The sequence below is a fragment of the Vulpes vulpes genome, chromosome 10, assembly GCF_048418805.1.
Source record: "Vulpes vulpes isolate BD-2025 chromosome 10, VulVul3, whole genome shotgun sequence".
Lineage (NCBI taxonomy): Eukaryota > Metazoa > Chordata > Mammalia > Carnivora > Canidae > Vulpes > Vulpes vulpes.
The window spans coordinates 35,391,086-35,406,043 of record NC_132789.1 but is presented as its reverse complement, the minus strand read 5'-3'; the positions used below and the strand labels follow the sequence as shown (position 1 = coordinate 35,406,043).

General features: G+C 43.1%; 1 protein-coding gene across 17 annotated transcripts in view; it reads right to left on the bottom strand.

The window, feature by feature from the left end:
• Nucleotides 1-7,730: 7,730 nt before the first annotated feature.
• The window catches only part of A1CF (APOBEC1 complementation factor), an 83,073-nt gene continuing 75,845 nt past the window's right edge, over nt 7,731-14,958 (bottom strand). For all 17 annotated transcript variants that reach the window (XM_026014793.2, XM_072723542.1, XM_072723543.1 and 14 more), the window contains one exon: nt 7,731-14,880. In XM_026014793.2, coding sequence (XP_025870578.1) covers nt 14,732-14,880 — 149 coding nt within the window. In that variant the 3' untranslated portion in view covers nt 7,731-14,731. The remainder of the gene's footprint in view (nt 14,881-14,958) is intronic.

The following is a 14,958-nucleotide window of genomic DNA, read 5'->3' as shown; positions in this document are numbered from 1 at the left end:
ACATTTTCCCAACTGCCAGATGGAGGATAAGCCAAGGGTGCACACGCCACCCGCTGCGTTTGGAGAGAGCAGGTCGGGGAGGGTAATTCTCTCTCGGCGTTAGGTTTCCCTGGCTGTGGAGGGCCGCAGAAGGTTATTTCTGGGTTTATGTCAGCAGAATCGCCTGCAGGAGCTACGAGATAAGAGCAAATCAGGCTTCCATTGAGGATGTTTTTACTGGTTTTACTGTGGGGGGCCCTGGGCCCACACGGCGTGGGGAGCTAGAGTCTCTTCCCTGGGGATCGGAAATGCGGGGGGTGAGCCACCCCTGGCTTGTTAGTCCACGGGAATTTTGGAGGTTCGGAGGGAAAGCACACAGGCCGCGTCTTTAAAGCCTGTTTTGGAGAATCCTGAGGTCAGGGAGTCAAGATAGCAGAGCCTCTAGAACAGTTATTAAAGAGCATCGCGTCCCTTCACGTTGCAGAACCAGAAATGCGGGGCCCAGAGGTGATAGGTTGCAATTCGCTGAACCAATATTTTTCCTTTTTTTTCTTTTTCTGCTAATATACTTTCTTGTACCCAGATCACCAGAGTCGTCACCCCTTGACCTCTGTAGTGACTCTGTCCCTTGTACTCTTTTACTATTTATACACATTTGTTTGTTATTTTTTCTGTTTATTTTTATATTGAGTCTTGCTGACACCCTAAACCACACATCACAAAACCGTACAAGTGTTGATGTTTTGATATGTCTATACTCACGAAGTCCCCACTGCAGCTAAGATGCTGAGTGCAGCCCCCCGCCCCAGAGGGTGCCGCTGCTGCTGGGGGACCCCTCCCTCTGCCCTCTGCCCCACACCCCTGCTCTGCTTTCCCTCCCTGGAGGAGGCTCTGCATACTCTGGGATTTTACATAAAGGGAATCACACAGTGGGCACTCTCCTTGTCTGCCTTCCTTCATGTAGGGTCCTTATTTTGAGATTCATCTATGTCCCAGCACGCATGGAGAGTTCATTTTACCTACTGCTGAGCAGCATTCCTTGGATAAAGGTATTGCAATTTATTTGTTTATTCAACTGTTGATAAATGTTTGGGGTTTTCCCAGTTATTGGCTATTTCGAATAGAGCAGCTGTGAACATTCACGTTTGGGTCTTGTATTTCTGTCTTAATGTACTGGCGGGAAACCCCAGCACAGCATTGAAGGGACGTGGAGACTGGATCTGTCCTCATGAGGAAAGCCGAGAGAGTTTCACCATTAGCATGAGAGTTAGCTGTCCAGAGCCTGGGTGGCTCAGTTGGTTAAACCTGTGCCTTTGGTCGTGATCTCACGGTCCTGGGATCCGGTCCCATGTCGGGGTCCCTGCTTCTCCCTCTCCCTCTGCCTGCTGCTCCCTATGCTTGTGCCCTCTCTCTGTCAAATAAATAAATAAAATCTTTAATATATCCTAAATATATATTTCATATTAATGTTCTAATTATTAATTTATTAATATTTTAATTAATTATAATTATATATAATTAATATTAATTATTATTAAATATAAACATATATTACATATAAAATCTATAAATAATATTATATGAATTACACAATTTAATTAAATATAAATTATAATTATATTAACATACAATTAATTATAATTAATATTTTAATTAATATCAATATATTTTAATATTACTATATTTTATATTGATAGAAATATTAAATATATAACCACACACACATATAGATGGTTATATATAAATATGGTTAGCTGTAGATTTTTTGGTAGCTGCCCTTCATCATTTTGAGGAAGTTCTCTTTAATCCAATGGGGTTACACATTATTATAATCATAAGGGTCTGAAGTTTCTTTGTTTGATATTGGGGTAAAGCTGGCTTCATAGAATAAGCAGGAAAATATTCCTTCCTTTTCAATTTTCCAGAAGAGTTTGCATAGAATTGGTATTTCTCACTTAAATATCTGATAGACTTCACCAGCGAAGCCATATAGACATGAAGTTTTCTTTGTGGGGATGTTTTTATCTTCAAGCTTAATCTCTTTAATAGCCGGTGGACTAGGAGCTCCTGGGTGGCTCAGTGGTTGAGCATCTGCCTTCGGCTCAGGGTGTGACCCCGGGGACCCGGGATCTAGTCCAACATCGGCTCCCTGTACGGAGCCTGCTTCTCCCTCTGCCTGTGTCTCTGCCTCTCTGTGTCTCTTATGAATAAATAAATAAAATCTTAAAAGAATAAAGTAGCCGTTGGACTACTCACGTTCTCTATTTCTTCTTGATTAGGCTTTTGTAATCTGTGCCTTTCAAGGAATTTGCACATTTTTTAAACTGTGGAATTTCTTTTAACACATTTGTTCATAACACATTCCTCTATTACCTTTTTAGTATCTGCAGAATCTGTGGTGTCTTAGTTAATTTGCTGTCTTTTCTTCTCTTTTTCCTGATCAGTTTGGCTACCGGCTTACAAATATTATCGATCTTATCAAAGAACTACCTTTTGGTTTCATTGATTTCCTTTATTGTTTTCCTGGTTTTTATTTTATCGATTCCCATTCTCATCTTTATTATTTATTTCCTTCCGCATGCTTTAGTTTGCCCTTTTTCTACATTAAGAAATAATTGGATCCCTTCTTTCTAATATATGTGTGTAGGGCTCTACCTTCCTCCCTAAGTACTTTGGTGGTATCTCAGATACGTTGGTATGTTGAATTTTCGTTTTCATTCAGTTCAACATATATTCTAATTTTTTTCTTTGGATCTTTTATTTTTAATAAAAATTAAAGTATATTACTTAGCATCCAAATATTTGGGTATTTTCTAGATACCTTTCTTTTTTTGACGGGGGTGGGGGGGTGGGGGGAGTGGTTTGGTGCTTTTTTTGTTGTTCTGTTTGTTTTTAAACCAGGCTCCACACCCTACGTGGGGCTTGAACTCCCAACCTTGAGATCAAGGATCACATGCTCTACTGAGTGAACGAGCCAGGTGCCCCTTCCAGATATCTTTCTTTCACCGATTTTAAGTTTTGATTCTATTGATCAGAATCTGTATGACTGGAAATCTTTGAAATTCACTGAGATTTCTTTTACAGCCTCACATACGGTCTATCCAGGTGAATACTCTCTGTGCATTTGAAAAGAATATATATTCTGCTGTTGGCCGGTGGAGCAGTATATGACTGTTACATCAAATTAGCAGGCGGTATTTGTCAAATCTTTCATGTTTTCACGGATTTTCCTATTTGTCCCATAGATCACTGAGAGTGATATTTCAATCTGCAACACAATCGTGCATTTCTCTAGTCCTCCTGTCAATCTCCTCGGTCTTTGCTTCCCGTGCTGTGAGGCTCGACTAGTGAAGTTGTCAACATTTAGGATTGTTCTGTCTTCTTTAAACAAACTCTTTTATCATTCTGGAATAGACGTCTTTATTCCTGGCCATAATCTTTAATGTGTCTTTTTAATTTTTTTCTGAGTATGTGTAGCCTGGTGGGGTGAACCTGGAATTATGTGCATTAATACACAGATTGAGGAATTTCCCCTCCCCAGGATCCCTTTCTGGGATTTTTCTTATGTTCTGTCTCCAGGGACTCCTTTGCCTCTTCCCTTTGGCTAAGAGGATGTGCTTCTGAGTGTTGTCTTCCTGTGTGTCCTCCTGAAGCTCTACACTACAGGCTCTGCCCTCCGGGCACGGAGGCAAGAGAACATGGTTCAAATGAGGGTTGACTCCAGACTCTTGCTCCTCTGCAGGAAGGAGGAGGCTTCTTTGGGTTGGGGTGGGGTGGGGGCATCTCTGTGCTGCTTCATCCTGGCAAGGAGCTCAGGGGTGGGCAGGACTGGGAGAGGAGGAAAAAAAAAAGAAAAGAAAACACAAAGACAACGCTGCCCCCTCGCCTGCACTGCTTGGTTCTTCCTTTCCTGGGCCTCTGGTTGCAAAGGGGGCCTTCTCTTGGAGGTTTTAGTGCTCTTACTTGTAAAATTTTGTGACTCAGGTCACCCTCAGGTTACATCCCAAGGAAATAAAGGAGAAAATAACAACAATAACAGAAAAGTCACTACCATTATGGATCAGTCTTCAAGTTTTGCCTTTCGCTCTCGAGCTCTTGCTAGAATTTCTTGCTGTAATCCTTGGGGGCAAGAGACAGTTGGGTTACTTGTATGGACAGCACTGGGAGCCCCGGAGCCTGATTTCCCCTTGTTTCTTAGAGAAGTGAGCCTGGAAGTTTCCATCAGAACCCGACATCGTCTCTATAGCACTTTTTGTAAAACGTTTTTTAATGTGCATTTGGTGCCAACTTTTTTCTAGAGCTGTATCAAAAACTAGAAACCTATACTCACATCACAATGTAGTTTTGATAGGGGTGTTTTGTTTTTACTAGACAGGATTGGGTATAACCATTGAATTAAATGTAGCAAATATGTCCTCAAAAAAAAAAAAAAAAGACATCTCTTTATTTGGTTTTCGCCATGTCCGACGCTGGGCAGAGCGCTCTAATGTGCACGATCTCCACGCATTCTTACCCCAGCCCTCTGGAAGAGATATTACAATTTCTCTTTAATAGATGAGGAAACAGAATCACATAGTTCAGGTTTCTCCCAGGCTTCCAGCAGTTAGTAATTGGCCGCCGGGTGCCCTCTGGCCAGCTCGCAGGCCTGTGCTCTGGCCCCTCCATGGGGTCGCGTGGGATCCCAGAGAACCATTGGAACCATGTCGAGGTGGACCTTAGATGCCATTTTTCCATAATTGAGTTAAAAAAATTTTTTTTTTCGTAATTGATTTTTGACTGAGCTCCCGTCCAATGGGGCAGGGACGGGCAAAAACTTGCCAAGCTTGGTGGCCCCCTTCTTGAGGCGGTGCTGCAGTCTTCGGCACCCTACACAGCAGTGGGAGGTGATCCAGATCTCCTGTGTTCTTGGATCTTTGGGTCTCTTTCTCCTCTCTCCCCTCCCCGTTCTGTCTGGGAGACGAGGTGCAGGCATTCTTCCCCTTGCTTTTCCATGATACTCAGTCTCTACCATCAATCACTCTCTCCTGCTCTTTGACCTCCTCCAGAAACCCCGTAAATTCTTTGAATTGCTAAAGTTTTTGGAAAACCAGAGCCAGGAAGGCTGCACACAGTCTGTCTGATGTTTGGCCAGATGCCTTCACTGCAGCAGTGATAGATGGGCTCGCTGGGAACCGGGGCAAATGCGGCGAGGACTAAGTTAGCCTCTTCCCTCCCCTCCCTCTTCTCTGCTCCCCTGCATCCCTTCCTTTCTCATTCATCCCTCCCTTCCTTTCTTCTTTCTCCTCAGTCAGCATTTTTGAGCAACTCCTACGAGGTATATACAACTTCCCTAGCTTTTATTCTTCTTAGTACTGGGCCTATGCTCCTGGATCCTGACAATAACAGGTCATTCAGAAATTTGGAAATTGGGTTGGCTTCACAGGGTAACGTATAGAAGTGTTGGGTGACTCCGTTGTGCACCTGACACTAATGTAACACAGGATGTTAACTAAGTATGGGATGAAAATAAAAACTTAAAAAAAATTAAATTAGGGCAGCCCCGGTGGCGCAGTGGTTTAGCACTGCCTTTGGCCCAGGGCATGATCCTGGAGACCCAGGATGAAGCCCCATGTCGGGCTCCCTGCATGGAGCCTGCTTCTCCCTCTGCCTGTCTCTCTCTCTCTCTCTCTCTCTCTCTCTCTCTCTGTCTCTTATGAATAAATAAATAAAATCTTTTAGAAAACCTTAAAAAAAATTGCGTTGGTTTCTGTGATTCTGCAGAATAGCTCTGGTGACTCTGCTGCTAAACCCACTTGTGTTCACTGTAACTTTATAACTTTTTACTCTTGTATCCGTTCGTTATCCATTGTTCACAGCAAATTATCCCCAAACCCAGTAATTGAAAACACTTATGATGCCACAGCTTCATAGGGTGGACGTCCAAGTGTCCCAGAGCTCTGTCCTGTGCTCCAGGCCCTCTCCTCCTCTCAGCCACCGTGTGGACCCAGGCTGTGGTCCATCAAGGCTCCACTGAGACCACACCTGCTTCCAGAGCTCGGTCACCTGGCTGGGGGCAGCCCTGGGTTCCTCACAGGCCGTCGGCTGTCGGCTGCCTTGGGGTCCTTGTCCTACGTGCCTTTGCACAGCACAGGTCACGCCCCAGCAGCTGGCTTCATCACAGTGAGGGAGCAAGGCCAGAGAGCTGGGAAGCATACTCTGTTATAACCTCATCTCAGACGTGCTATCCGATTCTATCCATCAGAGGCCAGCCCCCAGACGCAGCCTGCCTTCGGGGGAGGAGGTTATGCAGCGGGGTCAAGACCAGGCGGTGGGACCCGGGGCACTGTCCCTACCACAAATGTGCCTTCAACGGGTGACTAGACTCCGAGAAATTCTGAGACAAACTGACAGCTTCCTTCTAGTTGGGGAAGGAAGGGGGTGCCACGCCCAGGGCCTGCTGACCTCAGGTGCTTTGGTTCATCTCACCCTCATGTCTTTCCTGGGGCAGGGGTTGTGACAGGCACTGCTGTTGCCCTGCAGTACCCATTATTCCATTCCTCCCCAGCAGAAGTGTTCCTTATGGTCACCCAGATGAGGACCACCTTCCACATCTTGTCCCTGGGCATGGCCCTTGCTGGGCTCTGCCGGGAGAGGGGATGGAAGCCCCTGGGAAGTGTGGCACCTGGTGGTCGGTCTCCTTAAGGGAGAGCTAGCTAAGGCTCCTTCCCTCTCCCCTCTTACCCTTCCTCTGTCCTTGTATTTGGAATGCACAGGCCATCATCTTAGCCCTGAGGTCAGATCCTACAGGGAAGGAAGACCTTCTGTTCCTAACGCCCTGAAGCGTTATACCCGCATCCTACTACCTTTTGGGACTTTTGGGGGCCAGCGAATAGCTACCTTATGCAAGCCACTGCCACTGCTGTCCCTGGCAGCCAGACCCAGTCCTAGCTAACTCGGAATTTAGTACTTAGAAGTGGGGGGTTACCTGCAATAGAAGCAGAAATATGCGGGGTTGGCCTGGTGCAGGGTTTGGGGGAACTTGTTGCAAAAGGCCAGGTGGTAAATATTTTAGACCTCACGGGCCACCTAGGGTCTTGTCACAGATTTTTCCTTTATGTTTAAAGCTTTTTTGTTTGTTTGTTTGTTCTTATTGAAGTTCGATTTGTCAACATATAGTATAACACCCAGTGCTCATCCCATCAAGTGCCCTCCTCAGTGCCCGTCACCCACCCAGTCACCCCTTACGCTTGCCCACCTCCCCTTCCAGGACCCTTTGTTTCCCAGAGTTAGGAGTCTCTCCTGGTTTGTCTTCCTTTATGTTTAAATGACCTTTTAAAATGTAAAAGATGTCTTGGCTCAGCCCTTTGAAAAGATCACAACCATTCCTTGCTCAAGGACCAACAGAACACATAGCAGTGGGTTCAGGGGCTGGAGGGCTGGTTTCTGATCTGGGTTCTTGTCCATTAGGGATGGGCCAATGTTGGCCTCAGAGCCCACAGACCTTGCTGGAGTCATGCTTTCTCACTATCTGCACTTTCTGAGAACTTCTCTTGTTTTCTTTATTGACTGGGAAATAATGCGCCTGATTATTAAATGTTACCTCTACCCTCAGGAGAGGCACAGAGGGCACTTTCATAAAAGATGCAAATGTAAAGAAATGGCCAAAAAAAAATACCTGCAATGTTAGGTCATTAATATTTAAGTATTTACTCCAAAGGAGTAAAACTGTAGCACTCAGGAAAGAAGAAAAAGAAATCAGCAACTCACATTGGTACTTTTAAAACTTTATAATGTTACTTGAAAATTCAACTGAAACCACTTTGTCATCTTGAAATTACACGAGTCATCACAATACTGCATTACCTTTCATTTCATGTGATTTATGATCCTGTGGTACCATTATGTTTACATCTTCCAAACCAATGATCATTTTCCCAATGAACGGATGTTGTAATTTTACTTAGTACATTTAGACCGACCAGAGTTCTATAAAATACTGTACTCAGAGTACAAAAATAAGTGCCTTTTGCACCTTCTTTAATACTGTTTTTAATCTCTCTCTCTCTTTTGGTACCTCAGCTAACTAACGTCACATAAATAAAGTCATTAATAACAAAAAAGGACAAGAAGCAAGAGATGGTTAAACACCTGGAAAAGAGAAATGCATATTGCCGACAGTATTATTTTAGTTGGCAGGGAATAATGATACCTGGCTCTACTGCAGGCAGAAAAGTAGGAAAAAAAAAAAAGTCATGAAGGAATAGAAACAAAATTACCAATAATCACATCAAACATTTAAACCCCTGATAACGATAGATTGATTTCAATACACTTATCTGCGGCTCTTATCCTACCATCCCCCAGATCTCTTAGGAATTACAGTGGAAAGTGCCAAATTTCAAAATAAAATGTACATCTGAATAGAACATGTATACTTCATTGCAGGTCATTTATTGCAAAACATATAGATGAGGCTTGTTAAGAAGATTTTTGAATTTTATAAACACGAGTATATTTAGAAAACAAAAAAAGAAAAAAAAAAAACGAAAAAAGACCCCAAAATAATTAATAACCAAAATGTGTTCAAGAGAACAGCCAAGCTTGAGTACCTGGTCTTTAACATCACGAATCAGCATGCGAACTTGTCAGTCGCGTGTTTTAAAGCTTCTGGACCTCTAATAAAAATCGTTCCTTCTTTTTTTTATTTTTTACACTACCTTTTGTATTTCTCCTGGGGAACATACTTGAAGACTCATTTTACTTGAACAGCAGTAATAATAGGTGAAGAGTTAAAATGAATCTCTAAAAGGACTTTTGGTGTCCAGCTAGTATTTGGCAATAATAATTGAATCTTAAAATTTAGAACAGAGTTTGATTTCATGGTGGGGATTCTAAGTGAAACGAGCTGCCAACTGGTGAACCTAAGTGCAATCATATTCAGTTTATAAAAACGCAGACCGCAGACCGGTCTGGATCGCCAGACCGTGTACCCCGTTGTGGAAATAGGCGCACACCGCACACACGTTCATAGTTCCTGGCGTTAGAGAAGGTGCGTAGTGAATACAGAATGATCATACACCCTAGGGGGTAGAGCTTGTGGGTTTATAGCAATAGAAGATTAGGATTCGCTTAGTTCTTAATATTAGCGAAGAAAATAAAAGAGTAAGAAAAGAAGTACAGAAACAGGAAGATACCTGGCAGTATTATTTTCCATTAAGAAATATTTGAAACTTCATATGAGATCATCTGAGGATTTGGTCAAGTTCATGGGCAAGCGTAATGGAAGGGGAGAACAAGTGTCGGAGCAAATCTGCAAAACACGGAAGGGAAATGACAATGTGCCTTGTAAGATGAAGGTTTAGGTTGCGAGTCCTTTCTGGCGTGCGGTGTGAGGGGCTTGGTTTACGGAGGAAGCAAATCCTCTGAAGACCCTCCTCAGGCCCTGGCTCTCTGGGCCTCTGTCCCACGTGGCCCCAGGGTTGGGGGGCGCTCGCTCTGTCCACTGAAGGCACAACTGGGGACCGAGAGTCCGGGAACTGGGAAGGACTATAGGACCAGGAAGGGGTTGTGTATGGGGTCCCTGGACAGGCAGTGGCCAGAGGGTGACCACCAAGGAGAAGATGACACGTTCCTGTCTATTCACTAGGCTCTCAGCCCCATCAGAAGGAAGTTATTGGGACCTTTTGCTTATTGGAGAAGAGACAGCCAGTTCTACAAGATTAAGAAAGAAAGAAAAGAAAAGAAAAGAAAAGAAAGAAAAGAAAAGAAAAGAAAAGAAAAGAAGGAAAAGAAAAGAAGGAAAAGAATAGAAAAAAGAAAAGAAAAGAAAAGAAGGGAGCCATAAAAATGGGGTCACGGCACATTGTCTACATTCAGGTGCACTTGTGACACGAAGGCTTGTGGTTCACAAGGGCAAAGCAGGCTGCCCAGCCAGTGGGGACGTGCCGTCACCCACATAGCACTAAACCCAGAGTGGGGCTGATGTTCTTCTGGGTATCCAAGAGCATCCTGCTGGCAGCTGACTTTTTTTTAAAGGCCCGTTTCTTGGCATCTCCCCTCCCCTTAGACAAGGTAACACATGTGAAGAGAGGACGAGGCATCATAGTCTTTTTCTCGACTTCTCTCCCAAAATGAGAGAACGGTGAGAGAGGGAGAAGCAGGAGGGTTCTCAGTGTCATTCCGGGCACGGTTGAATGAACGGAGGCTGCTGGTTTCCCGAAGAATAAGTGAATTAGTTTTCACTTCTAGACAGCTTACTCATTTCTCCTCACTATTAGCTGAAGCTTCAGGTGTTCTCTCATCTTCTCTGCAAAGCTCAGGGCACCTGGAGATGCATAAAGCCCGCATGCTCCCCTAAATGAGTGTGTGTGTCCGAGGTGTGCACTGCTGTCCCTCTTAAACGCACACATTCTACTCTGTAAGAAAAAGCTGGCTTTTAAAACGGACATTTTGGGAGCAACAGACTATCCTGTACCCATGTTTTTATTTTTATTTATTATTATTTTTTTTTACCCATGTTTTTATTGAATGAAATTTCTAAAAAAATGTTTTACTCCATAAGTAAAGTGATAGGGCATGGGGGTCGGAAAGTCTCCTTTGACTTACTGTAGCAGGACTTGCTTTGCTTTGCTCTAATGTTGGCGAATATAAACATATATCCTGGTGGATGCATCCCGTTGTCTAAGGCTATGTTCTTGCAAAGCTCAAAGCATGTCTGGACATCACTGGGATGAAGTAAAATCTCGGCATCAGATTTGGCGGTGGGTTCAACGAAACACAGTAAATCACTATTGCCCGTCAGGTAGGAATGTTGGTTGCCCTGTTTCTCTGTCTTTCCATGGTACATTAAAATTCCTAAATTATGCTATTAATATGAATATTTTCTTTCAATGGGATCACAAAGTTCACTAAAAGTGTCACAGTTGAAGCTTAGTTTCATCTCGAACAGATTGTATCTCCGATACATAAAAATGTATCCGGAAGATATATGAAAAAGTACCAGGTCTTCAGGTTGAGTTGCAGGTTACCTTTCATCTCCTGGGAATTTCTGTATGGATGCGAGGAGGGGATAATTCATATTATCTTGGGGGTCATTGTTCACGTTTAGTTGTAGGTTGCTTATGGAACACCTTGGGTAGGCCTGGAGTCGCGCAGCAGTGATACATTTTATCAGACTTCGTAGCTTTGCGTACAAGGACAATTTACTTGCAATACTTTCTTGACTGACCCTTATTCCGGAGAACCGCCCCGTCCCCCATGGATTCACATTGTGACCCTGTGAGCCAAGACTGAACTATAAAATAGTTATTGAAAAATAGCGTGAAAATGAATATACGTCGGACGTTATTGGAGGTGATATTTATGGAAAACTAAGAAGTCTATGTGATTGGAAGAACGTATGTATTTTTTCTTTTAAACTTTTAAGTAAAACTAAAACTAATTTCCTGAGTAACTATTGTCAAGACATAGCTATAGTGTGATTTCCATCCATCATTAAAAAGTCAAAGAACTGTGGTTGCTTAGGGTTGTTTTCTTAACACGAGGTAGCTTTCTAGCAGCATTTTGGGTGCTTTTACCCAAACACGGTGTGGTTTGCCGTGATACCAGGTTTGGGTAGGGGTGGGACTTAAAGATGGTCTTTTAGTGATAGGAATGGGGTGGGAAGCAAGCACAGCAATTTGAGAATAGGCAGCATTTTTACAGGTAAGAAAATAAATGTCTCATCTCACAGTTGATTTTTAATTTTCACTAAGCTTTTCATTACCAAAATTTAGAAGCTCAATTCTAACTTACTAGATGCTTCTAAATTATTGGTTTGGGTATTCTGTTATCACTTGGTTGGTTGACTCATTTTATTTTTATTTTTATTTTTGGTTGGCTGACTCATTTGAATTTCCTCTATAAAGAGTTTTTTCCCCCCCTACGAAGCAATAAAGTAAGAAATAACAACAAAAAAATAGATGTCGATGCACAAGAATTTCCAAAGTCCAAAAACATAAACATCACGCAAAATAAGCCTTTGGTTCCACACATGATTTTTAACAATCCTATTTTTTGAAGTTTCAAACTCGTTAGAGCCGTATAATGAGTTTGTGGAGCTCTGTAGTTGCTCTCCGTTACTTAATTTGGACACAGTAAATACACACGGATGGCACAGTAGACACATTGATACTTCCTATGAGTATGTTCTAATGGAATTCAGAATATTTTCTAGATCTTACTAAAACCACTTCTACTCACTCGAATAAAATCAGTCCTTAGGAGGTTAGTGTACAAATACTTGTGTTTCCTTAAGCAAGGGTGTTCCCATAGCAATTTTCTTGATACTTTGCCGTTTTTGTATATTTAGGTTTCTGTTCTTAGTCTTAAAAAAAATTTTTGATGATTTAATCTGGAATAATGCTTCTTTTTTCTCGTAAGAGATTCCCATATTAACTAATTGTTCGTTCTGATTAAATTTAAACCTCCTCTGGATCAGACCTTCGACTTGGCACTGGCTGGACATGCAGAGCACTGTTTTCTATATTTGAAGATTTTAAAAGAACATTAAAACGTTCACTCTTGTAATCTGGAATGCTTTTTTGGACTAAGTAGGAACTTGCCTGCCCCAAGGTCATTACTCTTTCTGAGTATAAAAGCAGGTCTGTGCGGGAATGTAGATTTGGACCTCAGAACTGCTGATGGGAGAATTTTTCACTTTCTCATTTAAAAATATTCGTTTGGTCCAAGAGTTAGTTTGAAGCCAATTATATTCGAGTTTGTACTTCTTATGAGATGAATATTTGCAAAACTATGAGTTGGCTATCCGTTTTGCCTTAGACAAATTTTTTTCTTGCATTTTTCTGTTTAATGAAAGTGAAATAAATTAAAGAAAACATTAAGGGTTGGCTGGAAATGGACAGACCAGAGCCGTTCCCAAAGTGAGCTGCACATTGAAATCACCCAAGATCTTGAAACACCGAGGCCAGGCTCCTGCTCCATGGTACCCTACCTAATGGGTGCCAGGCGTCATCTTGGCATGGCGCTCTGCAAGGTAGTCCAGCTGTTTCGAATGCGCAGCCAAGCTCGGGAACCACTGGCCTCTGGAGTACGACGAACAAAATGTAAAGCCAAAAGCACCAACCTTTCAGAGTGTGAGCTGCGGCCTTGGGGTCTTTGATATCTGAATGGACTTAATGGAACTGAACAGTTACAAGGACTTGCAATGATTATTGGAATTGAGCCGATTTTGACTAGAATCTGGGCTGATGTTGAATCCCAGGAGTCCATTCAAGAGTTGACAAATTTTTCTGTCTTTGGGTTTATGTTTCCCTTTGAGTCCTGTAGAATTTTACCAGGGCCAAGGGACTTTTTTCCCCCCCGGAAATTCTGGTACCATATGTCTTAAACCACGAATGAGACAGAAGCAGTAGTGATAGGTGTTTGGAGTTCAGACCTCGATTGTTTCTGTTTTGAACAAAAAGCAGTCATTTACAACAATGGCAAGAAAGTAGTGCCTCTGCTCCCTCCAATCCCAGTTTTTGTAGCACCTACATCCCCAGGAGATGTTTCTGCAGAGAGGCCCTAAACCCATGGGATTTTGGTCACTAACATCCTTGCTGGGGGTCTAAGAATCCGCTTCTAATCAGCAGTGGCAAGTTTAAGGTTTTCTGTGATGCCTTCAAGACCAAAGGACTCAGATATTGTAAAGCTGTCTGACACTTGTTGAAAACAGAAGGAAGGGAAGGCAGAGGATTTCTTGGCAGATTTAATATAAGAGGTTAGACAGTCCAAGGCCAGCCCCAACTGTCTCTGAATGCTGGATGCTGGTCTGGGTGCTGCAAGAAGACCAAAGAAATGAGAGTAGATCTTCACGTCTCTGTTTGAAATGACTTTTCAACCCATTTGCTGAATAGGAAAAAGCATCCTAGGGTATAGTTTGTATATTTGATGTGCTATTTTTTTTTTATGGCATGAGATACGAGCAAAATGAAACTGGTATGAAAACAAATCCATGTGGATGAGTCAAAATGTTTGAAATGAGAAGCCATTTTAAGTTGGGATGATTACTGTGTTGGAGGATCCTTGGGAAGGGTAGGTGCTCCAGGGAAGAAGAGGTGTGGGCTGATGAGCTTAATAAACAGGCTTGGATTCGTTTTATCCTTATCTGTACCACATCACATTGAATTCCAGGAGGTCCCCAGGGGACGTGGGTGACAGGGCCTAGGATGGATAGAGGAGGTAGGATTTTGCACCTGAAGTGATGCTGGCCCCATCAAATCTTGGGCTGTCTTTCATAGGTTCTGACCTGAGATGGAGATGCCCATGCAGTGGGCAACGGGGTAGGCATTTCTGACAGCATCCTCCACCCTCCCCTTTCCTGTCTGTGACTTTGTGGATCACAAAAGCAGCTGTGAGCTGGGGTTAAGACTCTGGAGTTTACTTGCCTCCCTCTGTTGCTCCTGCCGGGCCAGGTCTGCTCAGCCCCCTGAACATTTGCTGGTTAAAAGATCTCTCTTCATGTCGATGCATGCCCACGTCACTCAGGAACCTGGGAGAAATAACTTTTGGGGGGCACTGGCTCTTAAGATTTCTGTCAGGCAAAAGGCTTCTTGACATCTCATTTCACCAGGAATATGTCCTCATGTCATGACTAGAATTAGCATAAGCTGCACGGTCTCAGGAAGGGCATCCCTTTAGAAAAAGTATGACTTCTGATCATAAGGAAACTCAGTGAGAGGTTTATTTCTTCTAGATAGAGTTTTGTGTGTCTTAAATTAAAAGAAAGTTATCTTCAGAAGGCTCCATATCCATCCCCTCGGGCAGTCACTGCAAAAGTGGGGTAGACCTCATACGTCGTATATGCTAAGTCTTGTCCAAGGGTCACTGCTTGCTTGAGCTGGGCTGCGGACACAGGTGCCGTTGCGTTGGGAACAGCGTATCCTGGAGGAGGAGGCAGAGAAAACTTCATCGAAAGCCATTCACATTTGCTCCCTGTTGGCTTGTTGTCTACTTTTTTGG